General features: G+C 41.0%; 1 protein-coding gene across 1 annotated transcript in view; it reads left to right on the top strand.

The window, feature by feature from the left end:
• Positions 1 to 15,888, top strand: part of LOC116310695 (nesprin-2) — a 55,730-nt gene that overhangs the window by 9,746 nt on the left and 30,096 nt on the right. Inside the window, exons 13-32 of the mRNA XM_031727560.2 lie at positions 866 to 1,059; positions 1,537 to 1,663; positions 1,815 to 2,054; positions 3,547 to 3,699; positions 3,846 to 4,022; positions 4,123 to 4,278; positions 4,463 to 4,606; positions 4,716 to 4,886; positions 5,581 to 5,714; positions 5,822 to 6,026; positions 6,198 to 6,380; positions 6,749 to 6,856; positions 7,567 to 7,721; positions 8,186 to 8,333; positions 8,410 to 8,504; positions 8,843 to 9,074; positions 9,590 to 9,784; positions 11,485 to 11,607; positions 12,638 to 12,793; positions 14,797 to 14,955. Of these exons, the coding sequence (XP_031583420.2) occupies positions 866 to 1,059; positions 1,537 to 1,663; positions 1,815 to 2,054; positions 3,547 to 3,699; positions 3,846 to 4,022; positions 4,123 to 4,278; positions 4,463 to 4,606; positions 4,716 to 4,886; positions 5,581 to 5,714; positions 5,822 to 6,026; positions 6,198 to 6,380; positions 6,749 to 6,856; positions 7,567 to 7,721; positions 8,186 to 8,333; positions 8,410 to 8,504; positions 8,843 to 9,074; positions 9,590 to 9,784; positions 11,485 to 11,607; positions 12,638 to 12,793; positions 14,797 to 14,955 (3,255 nt within the window). The remainder of the gene's footprint in view (positions 1 to 865; positions 1,060 to 1,536; positions 1,664 to 1,814; positions 2,055 to 3,546; positions 3,700 to 3,845; positions 4,023 to 4,122; positions 4,279 to 4,462; positions 4,607 to 4,715; positions 4,887 to 5,580; positions 5,715 to 5,821; positions 6,027 to 6,197; positions 6,381 to 6,748; positions 6,857 to 7,566; positions 7,722 to 8,185; positions 8,334 to 8,409; positions 8,505 to 8,842; positions 9,075 to 9,589; positions 9,785 to 11,484; positions 11,608 to 12,637; positions 12,794 to 14,796; positions 14,956 to 15,888) is intronic.

The raw sequence follows: 15,888 nt of genomic DNA, 5'->3' as shown, positions 1-15,888 counted from the left end.
GAAGCAATGTTCCATTCTATCTATCTGGGCAAGCTCTATGCTGTACTTTGTGCACTGCACTCAAAACCTAATTAGATCAATTAAATACACCCAAATAGGTTGTTTCTGTAGGGGTACAGGATGTCCCTTGGCTTTAATGTGAAATTTTAGCCAAGCACAGACTTCTGACCAAATGTAATTTTGGTTCTGTTCACTGTTGTTCTGCTTCCAGACTGGCAATGCATCAGTTTTGAAATGCACCTCAGAATGGTCTATAGTCAGCAAAATATATATGTGGTAAAACAGATAAAAACATAAACAGAGGTTGTCTTCTCCAGCATCATTGCTCTAGTTCAACAACCAAATCTGCATGAGATTAAAGTAACAGCTCATCTTAAGGTCTTGTTAAAAGTTTTTTTAACATCCAATGTTAGCATGTATTCAGTAGTGAATCTCATTCATAAGTTGTTACAAACTCTCTTTTTAGGTCTGCGTTTATGAAAAAATCCTGATCTTTAGACTTTGTCCTGTTTGGAGAAAAAAAAACCTGTTTAACTTGTTTGGCTTTAAAGTTGTCCTTTGTTCACTATCAGGGTTATTATCTTAGATGAAAGTGAGATTGAAAAGTGGCACAAACCTTCACCCTTAGTCTTACATACCAGTCGAATGAGAGTTAGCAAACCTGATTTACTTTAATTGTGTCTGAAATCACTAATGGCCTTCTGTGACTGTAGCCAGCAGACAAAAAGGTGACTTCTCACAAAGATTTCTGTATCGCTCTGAGTGTTAGCATTTGTGTTGAGTTGAGTGAATAGTCACACATGTATGTATGAATACATTTCACGGGTCTGCGCAGTGATATAAAGTTCTACTTGTCTGACTGCAGGAGCTGCATCGCATTTTGGAGGAGAATGAAGCGCAGGTCAGTCAGATGCTGGAGGGAGGCCGGCGACTGCAGAGAGCGGGTTGTAGTGGAGTGGGTGTGTCTGTCTGTAAACTGGAGGCTCGCTGGAGATCTTTGCACAAGAGGCTGGAACATGAACGCACCAGCTTTGACAAAGAAAGGAAACTGAAGAGCAGGTGACTGATGAAAGTCATGGCTGTCTCACAGTTGAGAAGTTGGAACTTGTCCTGAACTTAGACTAGACTGCATGTAGTTTAGTTTAAGCTCATATATATATATATGTGTATATATATATATATATATATATATATATATATATATATATATATATATATATATATATATATATATATATATATATATATATATATATATATATATATATATATATATATATATATATATATATATATATATATATATATATATATATATATATATATATATATATATATATATATATATAATATATATATGTAATAGAAATGTTTAGTGTGGTTTATATTGAGATGAAATAATAATAAATTTGTCAATCTAAATTTAATTCATTAGGGTTGCATGCAATGAAAACCCCAATGTTAGATAGTAAAAGATCTTTTGGTATGAAGTTGTGTCAAGTTGTTTTTAAATGTGCAACTTTTCCCAAAAATCAGGTTTCGTCACAACTCTGCCACGCTGTCTCAGTGGATGGATGAGGCTAGACAGCGGATTGATAGATGGAGTGAGCTCAGTGAGGAGATGGATGTTGAACAGAGGCGTGAGCTCTACCTCCAGTCTGTGGTGAGTAAGAGTTGAAACCATTGGGGCGGGGGTTTGTTTTTTAAAAGATATTTTAGTTCTAGCGCTTTGACCAACTTTTGCTTATTAGCAGCTCTTCCAGAGACCACAGTACAATTATGGAGAATAGACTAATACAAGATTTTTAATGCAGGCTTTGACCAAAGAGTTGGAAGCCAAATCTGAAGTAAAGGTGGCAGTGACCGGTTCTTCGTCCCAGCTGCTGCAGCTGAGGGAACCACACTCAGATAGAGATCCTGAGGATAAGGGGACTCCTCTGCCCAAGACTTCTGACATAGATATGTGCTCCATCAATGCTCAGCTCAGACAGATAGAGTTGGACTGGTCCAGTCTTCTCATTGATGTGCCTGTTATCCAACAAACTCTGCAAAAGGTGAGGAGCTCCCCCCATGTAAGACTGTGACTTCCGTAAGTTAAACTATTTAGCGTTTTACAAACATTGTGCTGTTTTCTGAACACAGGCAGTTCATTTCAATATAGAACTCCAATATAAAATATAGAGCATGCTTTTTTATGCACTTCATTTAAATATTCTCCTTCCTTTATTTTGCGTCTCAAGAACAGAAATTATGGTGGCTCTGAAAGATCAAATGCACTACAACAGAAGAAAACACCAGTAAATAGAAAAACGCTGCAACAGCACACAAAACAGATGGAAGTTCAATAAAACACAACGGGTAAAAAATGCTGCAAAAGCTGACATAAAAAACAAAACTCACAAAACAAAAAAATCAATAACATGATGAAAGAGTTGTGAATGTGACAAGTATGCAATTACGTTATTACATGAATCATGTGATTAAAATACATATTACCTGCATATTTTTATTTATCCCTCACAACACTGGTGAACCCTCCAGATCTTTTAAGCGTGTCATAGTGCAGTTCTTCACATGTTTTGGTGACTTCCATAGCACTTCCATTAATGTCTCCTCAAAAACACCTGCATTATGTTTTGTGAGATTTAGTTTTTTCTACTTTAATTGTGGGTTTTTTCAGTTGTGTTTTCAGTGTTTTTGCAACATTTTTTTTCTATTCGCTGTTCTTTTCTTACGTTTCAGTGCATTAGATCTCTCAGGGCCACCGTAGAAACTCCCAGAAATACACATCCAATAGGATCAGTCACCTCTTTTATGCAATCTTGTCACTGTGCTGTCTTTGTCGAAAGAGACAGAATAATGTGTTCCAACACATTAGTAAATCTGTCCCCAGATCTCCCTGAAGGGTGTTGGAGCGATGGAGTTTCTTAAACGCTGAATATTGTAATACACAAACTATGTGCCAGACACCCTCTTATGTGTGGATGTATTTAAATGTCAGAAGTTCTACTTCCACAGAGCCTTTCTGGGTTTAGCTCGGCAAAGTTTGGTGCAGTCTTGCTGCCACCAATTATAATCATCCATCTTGAGGGCTCTTCTCACCCCTCTTCTCTTTTTGGTGTGAAACCACCTATGCACCTCTCTGTGTCTGACTTTTTTTTTCTTTTCTGCTTGTCTGTCTTTTGCTTCTCTATCCTCTTTCAGTCTCGTTCCACTCTTTTTCTTCTTTTCTTTCCCACCTCCCACACCTTCACTCGTCTCAGCTCTACCCCCTTGTCTCTCTTCCTTGTTCTCTTCCTGAAATCCTCATTTCCTCTGCCTCTGTTCACTTTGTGGTCAGCTCTTGTCATTTGTAAGTCTTCTGTCCCCCCTACCTCAAAATTTTCACTCACTTCCTTTTAAACCTGGACCGTCTTTGCTAATAGTACCATTGTGGATTAACTGAAAGCTTATAAATGAAAACAATTAATTAAAGGCCATTAAACAAAGACAACAGTATGTAATGTTTTGTTTTTTGTTTTTTTGTTTTTTTGGACTTCATTGCAGCGATGGTTAGAGATGGAGACACAGCAGGGGGCGCTGCTGGAGTTGCAGGCCTGGCTCGGAGCAGCTGAGTGTCAGTTGGAGGAGTACTGCAACAAAATCAACAAAAACTCCTGCACCAACAATGATCTCACCCAGCTCCTGAAATACTGCAAGGTAGTATAGATGGTGGTAGCGGTGGTGCGAGCTTATATGTTTATATTAATCATGCAGTTTTAGTAGGATAGTGGAGTATTAGCTCTGATCTGATCAAGAGACGTTTGTTGGTTTGCCTGTGTATTTATCCATGGCATATTTCTCAGGAGTCTCAGACAGAGATGTGTGCACATCAGATTACAGTGGACTATGTGAACCAGCCATTACAGCCAAATAGTACTGAGAAGGACCACAGGTTGCGCTACGAACAAAACCAGTATGCAGAGGAGCAGGGTCGCCTCAACCATCAGTGGCTCAGTTTGCAGGAAAAACTCAACTCTAAGGTAAGTTTGAAAGGTCCTGCCTATAAACCTTCCTACATCACACACTGTTGGTCATTAGAGGAGATGTTTGTAATTTGTTGACAACATGTACGGTGTTCAGATTCAGGAGATTGAACAGGAGTTGAGGAACAGAGTGGAGTGGGATGCCCGACTGCAGCGGATCAACAGCTGGATCGCGGATCAAAACCTCTGGATGGACTCAGCTCAGACACCCAGCAGCCAGATGGAGCTACAGAGGAGCAACAGCATCTGCCAGGTCTGTGTTGTAACATCTGCATGAACAGTTAGCGCGTCTGTCATCATTTCAACATTTCAGATTTGATGTTTCAGCCGTGACGAGTAATTTCCACGTCAAGTCATTTGCAAAGAAATACTCCGAGATATACGTCCACACAAGGGAAGTAAATCAACACAGGTTTTAAATTCTGTCTTTATCTCAGGATCTTGAGGAGAAGATTATGCAGAAGTCTGCAGCTCTTCAGGAGCTGATAGACAAAGTTGGTGGCAGACAAGAAAACAGGAGCTGCAATTTTATCTGTCAAATAGATAAATCCATCGAGGCCTGCACAGCTCTCACACAGAGGGTAAGTAACACAAGGACAGTTCAGAGGGTAAATGGCTTGTTGACTTAAAAGTTTTATGTCGGGTATTTGTCTGCTCTTGGTTCTCATTAGATTATCTTATCTTTTACAGAACGACTCAGTAAAACAGAGGCTAACTCAGGCCCAGCTGTTATGGAACAACATGGAGGAGAAGCTGAGTCACATAGTGCTGAAAACAGTGAGAGCATCTCAGACTCTAGAGTATTACCGCGGCCCCCAGCTCTCCCTGCAGGCACACACAGATCTCCATGAAAAGCTGCAGGTATTTTACCCATACTAGCTCGATCACTTGTAGATGTTTAAACTCGCCACTTTTTCTGGATTCTTTGTCTGCAGTAGATATGTTTAATAAGGAGAATTCGGTCACTGGAACTGTGAGCTTCTGGACACTCACATATTGCTTATTAACACTTATTACATTAGACTATGGCACTATGGTAAGCGATGTCAGAGCCCACAATAAGTGTGCCTATGGGGCTCCGTGTAAAGGAACTCTTTTTGTACAACATGTTTATCAGAATTAAAAAGAAATCTTAGTGTTGTTTAGACTATTAGAAAATTGTCTTTTCAATCAGTTTCTGTTGGGTGACTTGCTGCGAGAGCAGCACAGTGGCGCAGTGGGTAGGACTGGGTCCTGGATTCTAATCCAACATCCATCAGTGTGGAGTTTGCATGTTCTCCCTGTTTTGCGTGGGTTCTCTCCAGGTACTCCAGCTTCCTCCCACAGTCCAAAGACATGCAGTTAGTGGGGTTGGGTTAACTAGTGATTCCAAATCGCCCATAGGTGCTGTGTTGGCCCTGCAAGAGACTGGCGACCTATCCAGGGTATACCCTGGCTCTTGCCCCATGGCATCTGGGATAAGCTCCTATGACCCTGAGTTGAATATGTGAAAGAGGATCGGCGGCTGTTTGGATTTTGTTTTTGACTGATGGCTGTTTTGTTGTATTGGATGCAGCTCCTTCAACAGGAGACAGAAGCCTCAGAGGTAGAGTGGGACAAACTTGGTCAGAACATCCTCTCTCTCAGAGATACCATCAGTCCTGCTGCTGCTGCCATCATCAGCAAATGTCTGGACAGGCAGAGAGACAGGTGAGACACACACAAATGAACATACACCTGCATACAGGCACATTCACATGTGGAAACTCTGTGGAAAAATATGTTCTTTTTTGGTTGTTTTGTTTTGTTTTTTCCAGTTGGACTACAGTGACTGGAGCTCTGGGCCAGCAGCTCCAGAGATGTCAGAAGGTCCTGACTGTGTGGCAGGTTTATGATAAGCGTGCTGGGTCTCTGACAGAGCAACTGCAGGCACTACAGAGTGAGGCCACATCTGTGCTGAGCAGCACACCTGCACAGGACAACACAGTGGAGCTGTTCACTGTCAAGATAGAAAATGTTCAGGTGAGATAATCAATAAAAATAATGTCTTATTTCATATCATGCTCCAGCATTTTGTAAAAGACATTAAAAAACTTCACCATCTGACACCAAACATAATAATAATAATAATAATAATGATAATAATAATGATGATAGAAACTCTCCAATCATTTGCCTCCCCCTTTGCTTCAGAGTCTCTTGCAGAGGACAGACACCTTGCAGTCTGACCTGGAGGGGGTGCTGGAAGCCTCCAAGGACTTGATTAGCCACCTGGAACCTTCAGCCGCCAGTCTGGTCCAATCAGAGTGCCGCTTGTTGCCACGTGGTGTCCTGCAGCTCAGACAGCAGCTGTCTAGGAAGCTGGGCCACCTGCAGGTAAAACTTCATGAATGAAAGAGTCTGTGGGATTTGGTGAAGTCAGACTGGATTTATTACTTATTATTCATTTTCACTTAAAAACTGCTTACACTGAATCAATCACGTATCAAGTACAAACTTTTGTTTGAAGTTAAACCAGTGAGCCTGGTTATTTGGGTAAACCTGCAGGAATCTTTGAATGAAGACACTGCCAATCTTTCCATGTGCACAAACCTAAACTTTTTAAAGTCTTTTACTATAACCTGTTGCTTGTTTTGTTGCTGGCACTGCTATTCCTCACCTGACACCTGACTGCAGAAAGCGTCACAGTGACCTATAAATTAAGACACATATGGCCATGTGCCATGTGTCATGTTTGTGTGTAGGAGGAGCTTAAGCAGGTGCAGGAGTTTGAAAATGTGCTGGAGTCACTGGAGAGGAATCTGGAGGTCTGGCAGCAGCGCCTGGAGGATCCAGCTCTGAAGGCAGACCAGGTGAGACAGCATGAAGATTTTATGAATGACTGCTGTGCTGCGTCTTTAGCTCTCTGTTGTTTTCCCCAAAGTAAACTGTTCATTAAGGGACTTTTATGCTACAATAGAAATGTGTGTTTTCTTAAAGAGAGTCGTGCTTCATTTTCTTGTAGTGAAAAATGATTTATTTAAAAGCTGTAAAAAGAAAATGAGCTCGTAAAGTCCAGTTTGAGCTGTAGGTGCATTTACAGTGCTGAACAACTGTGTAGTGCTGAAAACGTTTGGGTGACATTGTTTGCATAAAGAGAAGAAAAGCCTTTTCATACTGGTTTTTCCCTCTCTGACGGCATCAGTCAGATAGTGCCAGCAGAGGTAGATTGTTTTGGAATGGTATTAACATTTAAGAGCTGTAACTCTTAAATGTTAATACTGAAGAAGAAATATGAGTGTCAAATGTTAAGTAGTGTAAGGGTGTAAAAGTATGCTTTGTCTCTGCCTGACTTTATACTTCTGAATGCAAAGTTAATGTACAGGAGCAGATGTTATACAACGGTGAGAGAATATGAAGAAGCAGGAAGCCGCCCTGTGGCGGTAAATAAATGAGGACAGAGGAACACAGAGCATGACTGTAGCGTGTAATCTTTAGACCGTCCTGAGCTGTGATGTCGTGCGTGCGGTAGTCCAGACTGTTGTGATCCCTCCTGAGTCTCTGACGCCACCATATGTTCCAGTCTGGCCTCATGGAGCTGAGCGGCCTGTCTGCTGACCTCGATGTGCTCAACGAGCGGAGCTGCAGTCTGACGCTGGAGGACGCTGCAGCACACCGCCTGCAATTCCTCAACCGCCATTGGGCCGATGCCTACACCAGAGCTGAGGAGGCCTGCAGGTCAGTGAGGGAACACGAGGAGCAGGGAACCAATACCTGAGCAGCTATCACAGTTTTCCTGAGCACAAAGTGCTGTCTTCCAGTAAATTTTCCCTGTTTTAAGTAAACAAAAAACAAAAAGATATTTAGTTTGCAGTTTTAAAAAAGAGAGAAAACAATCAAACGTAATTGTGTAAAAGGCAGTGAATAAACTGAACACAAATTAGGGTTGATCACTAAATGGAAACATTTGTTTGGATAGCGTTACAAAATCTGTAAACGGCCTTGCCTCAAAGGGCATTTCACAGAACTTTCACAGACAACTATTTTTTATAAATACGCTCAAATCTGTAGGAGGCAGGGTTTTTTTTTCAAACTTTACAGTGGAATTACAAGCTTTTTGAGGTGAGAAACGTTTAAATATACTTTTCATGAAGTAACATGTTGCAGAACATTTTTCACCTGCTGTTCTGTTTTGTGTACAGTGAGCTGCAGACGGAGGTGCTGAGGCAGCAGAGGTTTGAGCAGAAGTGTGAAAGCTGGATGTTGTTCCTGCAGAGGATGGAGGACAGCCTGGCTGTAGACGTAGCGGGATCGTACGACGGCCTCAGACAGCAGCTCTGTACTCACAAGGTATCAAACCTGATTAGCAGTCTTACTGACACAACTAAACACTTGAACTACACACTCATATGTCTCTGTGTTTCAGCGCTTTCAGGCTGAGCTCTCCATTGGTCACCAGATCCTTCACTCAGTCATCACTGATGCTCTTCATCTGATGCAGAAAGGAGAGGTGGAGGGCAGGTAAGAAGATCAAACAGCATCCCTCTGCCCATCTGAGTCCAGGATGTGTGAAATATGTTGACACCTTTGAAATGAACTGACATGAAATTTAATAGAGTCATATTGCCCAGAGATGAAATCCTAAAAGCTTTGGTGATCACCTGACCGTTCACTAGCATCACCACCAGGTTCCATGCTTCGTATAGGTTGCTGTTCTAATTCTGATCCTGGTTTTAAAAAAATTCTAGCTTGACTGGTACAAATGGCCTCAGAAGACAATTAATCATTCTGTTTTCTCAGACAGTGAGTGTTACATTTTTAGAAAACTTAAGTACAACTTAATATTTTGATGGATCCAGGAGCGACTTCATCCTAAAGCTGGCCCAGCTCAGAGAGCAGTGGCAGGGAGCAGTACAGCGGGCTGACCAGCGGCGCTCTTTGGTGGAGGGGTTGGTGAAGCACTGGCACCTGTACAGCCGCAGCCTGAGAAAGCTCCAGAGGTTCCTTGCGGACACGCAGACCCTGCTCCCCTCAGCCGGACTAACCTGCTGTAGCCTGCAGCAGCTCCGACGCTCCCTCCACGACCTGCAGGTGGGATCTGTTTTCGAATTGATTTTGAAATCACTTGAAAGGGCCATAAAACTGATTGAATTAAACACTCACTGCAAGCTGATGAATGAAATTATAAGACTATCAATCTGTTAAGAGGATTGATCTTTGTGGGAGTCTTTTACACTTGCTGAAAATCATTGTTTGTTCACGTTATCTTTGCCACTCACTCACAGACGGCTGCTGAACACTGAGGGAAAATTGGTGCTGATTACGTTTACAGCAAAGGGAAAATGAAAAGATTGTAACGTTTCCAATCTTTGTTATTTTGTGCCTTTGCCTAACATGAAGGAAGACTGATGAGATTTGAATTGAATGTGGATGAAGATAAGACTTTGACCTATTGTAAGCTGCCCCTTTAAATAAAAAAAGAAAGAAGCCCCACAGAGCCCCCGGCTGACTACATCCCCCAATAAATCACTGCTGAGTAGCTTCCTTCACTTCATTTTTCCTCCACACTCCTTTCTATGTTTCATCTCCTGCACTGTCATCCTCAGCACACAGAGCTGTTGTTCCAGAGGTATCAGAGCAGTTTCATCAACACTCTGGAGGTGGGCCGTCAGCTGTTCTCCATGGGGGACGAGGACACCCAGACTCAGCTTCAGACAGATCTGGGGACACTGCAGGAGGAGTGGGACAGTCTCCACAGTTTGCTGTCCAAAAGACTGGAGCTCACCGAGGCTATAATCAAGGTAATCATTGTGGCTATTATGTTATGGTTTAACTGGTTACTTTTAGTAACTTTTTAGCTGGTACACAGTGAGACAAGTTTTAAACTCAGTCTACACTACTAAGGAAAACTTTGCAGTGTTTGTGTGTTTGTATTTTCTGTATTTTGACTTAAATTTATCTTTAACTCTTCTTTTTATTAATGTGACTTCTTAAATGCAGGCACAGTAATGTCAATATATTTGTATCCTGTATTTGTGTCCTGGTCTGTTTGTCAAATAAAAACACCGTACAAAGATTTAAATATGTCATATTTGACCTCTGACCTTGCCTTTAAAGACAATAGATTGATTAGAAGGTCAAAGCGATAATAATCATATATAGAGCTATTTCTTAAAACTATCTTTTTTACTGCCATTCTATATATATATATATATATATAGGCATATAGGTAACGATGTATGGCGATACTAAATATTACTAAAATTACTTTATTATAACAGTAAAACATTATAACATTAAAGTAACAGGTTATAACTGTTTACATACATAAAAAATTGAATACGTGTACAATGTTCCTGAATATGTTTTAAATATTTTAAAAACAAAATAAAATTGTGATCAAAAACTTTTTCACGTGATATACATTACTAAAAATTTTAATGAATTTACTAAACAATGAAACAACTGCTACCCATGCACTGTATCCACATCAATAAAAAATAAGTGAACTCAAAATTACGTCAAGGATATTAAAATGGGTTTCAACAGGGCAAATAGCAAAAGCCTGAACTTTGCACTTGTTTTTGTTGCACTAAAACCGTCTTAAAGTAAGTTTAAAACAAAGGAAATACACACAAAACACAACACTTTTCCAATAAAAGTAAATCGTGTCCAGAGAGTGATCCACTTCCTTTTTTTTTTTACTGTTATTGTCAGCTCCAGTAAAATGTCCCGATTGAGATTTTTAGATTAAATGATTCATTTATTTTGGACGGTAATTAATGGGTAAAAAAATGTATTGAAGCTTCATTTTGAATGGGCTCCAGTTTAAAACTGCGCATCTGCGCATATTGTGTCTTTGATAGTGCAAAATCTAGTTTTGGACAGATCTTTTCATGTTATCATATCTGAGTATTTGGCTCTTAAGTTGTTATCCCTACAGTGGATGAGTCTTTTGTGCTACCCTTACCCTTCAGTCAATGGATGGTCAGATTACACCGGATATACAAAATCAATGAAATTTAAGGGCGTGTCAGGGAGTGAGAGTGAATCCCCTGAGGAAGTTACATCAGCCTCAGCCTCAGTGTGGACTGAAAACATTGCTCTTAGATTTAGGCCTATTTTTACAGCACTTGCAGTATAGTAGTTCAGCCGCTTTGTAAATCTGCTACTTTCTCAGTGTCTCATTTTCTTTGCCTTGTATCATCAGTGGGTAAATATGATATGGATGTCTATTAGATGAGTTGAGTTTTTGTTTATTCAGCCTGGACAAAGACACATAGATCCTCTACTTGTCTCCCATAGCGTCTGACACATTCTCATGGCCTGAGAGCAGGCAACTTAATCCAATCTGTTGTGATTAATGACTGCAGGCATGTTTAGGAAGTAAAAGACAAAGGAGTGTGATGGGTTTTTTGTTGTTCAAACAGCTTTGTAAGCTCCTATCACTTTGATCTGCATGATTAACGTGTTTTAAAAAAATAAATTTTGATTGTGTTAGAACTGGGAGCGCTGCGAGGCTGGGCTAACAGATAGCATGCTGCAGCTTAAAGACATGAAGACCAGGCGGAACCAGACCATGCCAGAGTGTGATGACGACCTGGAGAGTGCAAAGCTCTGCAAGGTACATCTCCAAATAACTAATCACAAAAACATAGGAGGTACTTCTTTGGCTTCACTTCTTTAGCTGAAACTCCAGCAGTAAAATAATTTCTGCCTAATAATGAACTCTGAGCTGGGCGTACTTTTGTTTAACTGTTGAGACTGAACTACAGTATAGTCCTGTTAAAAAGGGATGTCTTTCAACAGAGACATACATTTATTTGTGTTCCTATTAACAAGAACTAGGATTTTTTTTAAAATCCAAAGGGGCGATTTTTGATTGTCAGCTTATTGCAATTAGTACAGACAGTTAATTATATAATTTATTAAATTACTGACAGCCAGACCGCTCTGACAGTAAGGACATAGTATCAAACAAAAAGTTCTTCATTTGGAGAAACACACATATTTGTTCTGTTTGTTATATCTGTTTTGTTTTTTCAAAGCGGTATCTTGTCCTTACTAAGAAATGAATATATGTAATTCTCAATATGTCAGATTATTCTTTCATGCGTTGTCTTTTCTCTTCAGCAGTTGTTTTTTGTTGTTGTTTTGTTTTTTTATGCATGTACTCCAAGTTCATATTCACATTCACATTCTGCATGTTAGTGTTAGCAGCCTGTAGGTGTCGCAGTAGGTGGTGAAGGGCTAATAAATATATGTTTAAAATACTGACATGTGGGTCTACAACAAGTTCTCAGACTGTTTGGGGTCTTATTACCTCCCAGGAGACCAAAGTCAAGTTTGAAATAGTTTTGACTCAAAGCTCATCCCCTCTGACCCACCAAAGCCTTTATCCCCAACCCCTACCTTCCCCCTCCAGAGTCACCCCTCCCCCAGCCCAGCTTGCAGCCTGTGGCCTTTAATCCTCTCTTGCTGGGCGGGGAGAAATAGAGAGAAAAGGGTGATAGAGATAGAGGGAGAAAGAAAAAGGGGCTTGAGGTCCAGAGAGAGAGGACAGTAGGGACTAGCTGTGAGAGAGTGAGTGCAGAGCGAGGAGGGGGGGAGTCCCTGACAGTTTGTTGTGGTGATCGCTGTGTTATGGTATGCAGAAGAACAAGATCTCCCTGGAGGACTGGGCTGAGAGCCTGACGGAGCTGAGCAGCATGAAGACGGATCTGTCCCAGTACATCATTGCTGACGATGTCCTGCTGCTGCAGGAGCAGGTGGAGCACCTGCACTGCCAGTGGGAGGAACTCTGCTTCAAGGTTAGTGTGCTCAGTCTCAAACATGACTGCTGTCTGACTCTAGGATCAGAACGGACTTATCTTAAAAATTCTCATGATCGTTCTATTCCTGTTTCATTTGCCTTGCTAAAGCTGCTTCACCAGTATCCTGAATTCTTTTTATTTCGGTCTGTTTATTTTGCTGTTTCCCCCGTTTGATTTTACTTTCTAAAACTCAAACAGTCAAATCTCTTTGGGAAAATTTTTCCAAGGCATTGCTGATACAGAGATTGATATGAAGCGTAATGAGACCAGAAAGACTCGTCATCAGAACTGTTTGGATTTTGGCCTGCAGTCTAAAAAACTGTTATGGTTTAAAGTATCTTCAAAACAATGCAGGATGAAGAATAGTCAGTCAAGAAGCTCAAATGGTAAATGGCCTGTATTTGTATAGTGCTTTTACTAGTCCCTAAGGACCCCAAAGCGCTTTACACATCCAGTCATCCACACATTCACACACAGGTGATGGCAAGCTACGTTGTAGCCACAGCCACCCTGGGGCGCACTGACAGAGGTGAGGCTGCCGGACACTGGCGCCACCAGGCCCTCTGACCACCACCAGTAGGCAACGGGTGAAGTGTCTTGCCCAAGGACACAACGACCGAGACTGTCCAAGCCGGGGCTCAAACCGGCAACCTTCCGATTACAAGGCAAACTCCCAACTCTTGAGCCACAATCGCCACAAATAGTACAATCAAGGGTTAAATACAGCAACTGAATTTTCTTTATTCGGTCAAACGTTTTTTGGGGGGTTTTTTTGTTTGTTTTTTGGGTTTTTTCTTTTTGAAAGAGCTCCTAAAAGTCATCTGATTAGCAGCAGCTCTCACATCTGCAGTACATTGTATGTGCTATGATATGGTTTAATCAACATTCTGAGTTCACCACATTTATTTATTGTTTCTGTTGGAAGTCTGAGCCTTTAGAGAGGAGTTAAGTTAGTAAATCTCAGTAATACTAATAAGGGGCAACTAAAAGGACCAACAGGTCTGGGAGGCGGGGCTGTGAGGGGTGCATTGTGATAACAGGGGAACAGATGGTGACGAGAGAGAAATGTGGTAAAGAGCTAAGAGGTTTCAGGAAGAAGAGCTTTTGCATTAAAATGAATTTGGGGGAGGGGGAGGTGATCACAAGGATGGGCACTTCTGACTGTGTGGAGGCTTCTTCATTCATGAATGTTTATTACAAGTGAGACGTTTAACCTGAGATACATTTACAGGTAATGTGTGAAAATTGCCTAAAGATTGCCTAAAATACTCTCAGTAACATTTCCCTATCAGCTTTGTCGGTGTGTTTTAAGCAGGCCTTGTGAGTATGTTTGGAATGAATGAATGATTTTCTCCAAATACAAAATTAGGTGATCATGCCCACTGCGTGAGTTGTTGAGGGAAAAAAGGGGAGCTTTGTCCTCCAAGTGAGTCTGGGTAATCTATCATAGAGCAGTTAGCCCATTTTGGCTTGGCACACATCTGTGACAGAAAAGTATAAACGTTTAACACCACAAAAAACATCTAGGATGAAAGCTGGCAAAAAAATCACTCTAAGTCAAGCGTCCTATATCATCTCCCCTGTTTAGATGAGGCTGTGCATGTGTTTCTCAGGTGTGCATATTAGCTTAAGAATATGTTGATACTTAATGATAATCTGGAGGATACCCAAACTTTATAAGATGTGACCATTTGTGCCTGATTATTATTGTTTCTTAAGGTCTGAGTGTAAATCATTTGGAAAAAATCTTTTTCAAGCAAGATAAAGTCACCAGCACCAGGGTCCACCTGAGTTAAATTCTATATTCATTCCAAGCTAAAGTGAACAACAACCCAATCAGCACAAATCAGCTTACAGTGATGTTAAACTGATGTGTCTGGTTCACCGGCTGCATCTGCATCCATAATGATAAGATAGATTAGACATCTACAGTACCACTAAGCATCTTACAGTGATGAGACTTATTTAATTTCTGTCCCCTAATCCGCTTTGTGTCTCAGGTGTCCCTGCGTAAACAGGAGATCGCAGACCGCCTGAACGCTTGGATCATCTTCAATGAGAAGAACAAGGAGCTGTGTGAGTGGCTGACGCAAATGGAGAACAAGGTGGCGCACAACTCCGATCTCAACATCGAGGAAATGGTCGAGAAACTCAAGAAGGTAAGTGTTCTAACTAGGAGTAAAATAGGTAACTAGATATAGTTATAGTGGCAGGAAGACCGAATTAAGTAGTGAAATACATAAAACCACCACACAGTTTCTGAGCACAGCTGCAAGGGTTGCTGCTGAGTTCTCCTACAACTAAACTGGTGTCTGCAAGAGAATTAATTTAAACTTTACATTGTTAAATAAGATTTCTTACTGCTATCGTCTCAAGCTTCACTTGCTGTTAGTGAAGCAGAGTGCTGGAGTTGGTTTTTTTGGACACTTCATTCTTAATCACACTAGCCAAAGCAACAACAATCTGGCAGTCTAACTGACACCGTCTATAACCAGATACCTTCTGTTGTTTCACTGTTGTGCTGATGAGATCATCAGTAAGGTTTCCAAGCCATTCAAGCCCACAAAAGTACTTCTAGTAGTAGGATAACAGTCATAGAATCACTCTTTACCCCTCACAGCTGTAAAACAAAGGAATACACTCATATATTGATGTGTTTGTTTTTTCAATCAGTGTTAAAAGTTTCCTCTTGCATTTTGTTTGCGGCACCACTGCTGTCTGCGCTGCTTTGTATCAGGACGAGTCACGTTGTGTGGTGCACTGTCTGGGATTTTCAAAAAGCTGTGAATTCCCTCCTGATTGTTAAAGAGACGACAGCTGTTTCTGGCCCAGCAGGGCCACGCGGGCCTCTTTTATTTGGTGCTATGGGAGTGACGGTGATGGAGGGTGAAGGGGGGGATAGAGGTTAGTAAAGGTGAATGCTGAAACTCAGTTATTGCCGTCGTGAGGGTTTCAAACCTTTACAGCTCCTCTGACATTAAATGTGAGTGTTTGGCCCTGACATACAGACTCACACAAAGTCAAACTAAATTCAAAGCTTTTAAGACTTTAAGAATGTTGGTGCACCAGAAATTTACATGATCAGCCTTATG

Source organism: Oreochromis aureus, linkage group 19 (genome assembly GCF_013358895.1).
Source record: "Oreochromis aureus strain Israel breed Guangdong linkage group 19, ZZ_aureus, whole genome shotgun sequence".
Taxonomy (NCBI): Eukaryota; Metazoa; Chordata; class Actinopteri; order Cichliformes; family Cichlidae; genus Oreochromis; species Oreochromis aureus.
This window is presented reverse-complemented; position numbering and strand designations above follow the sequence as displayed.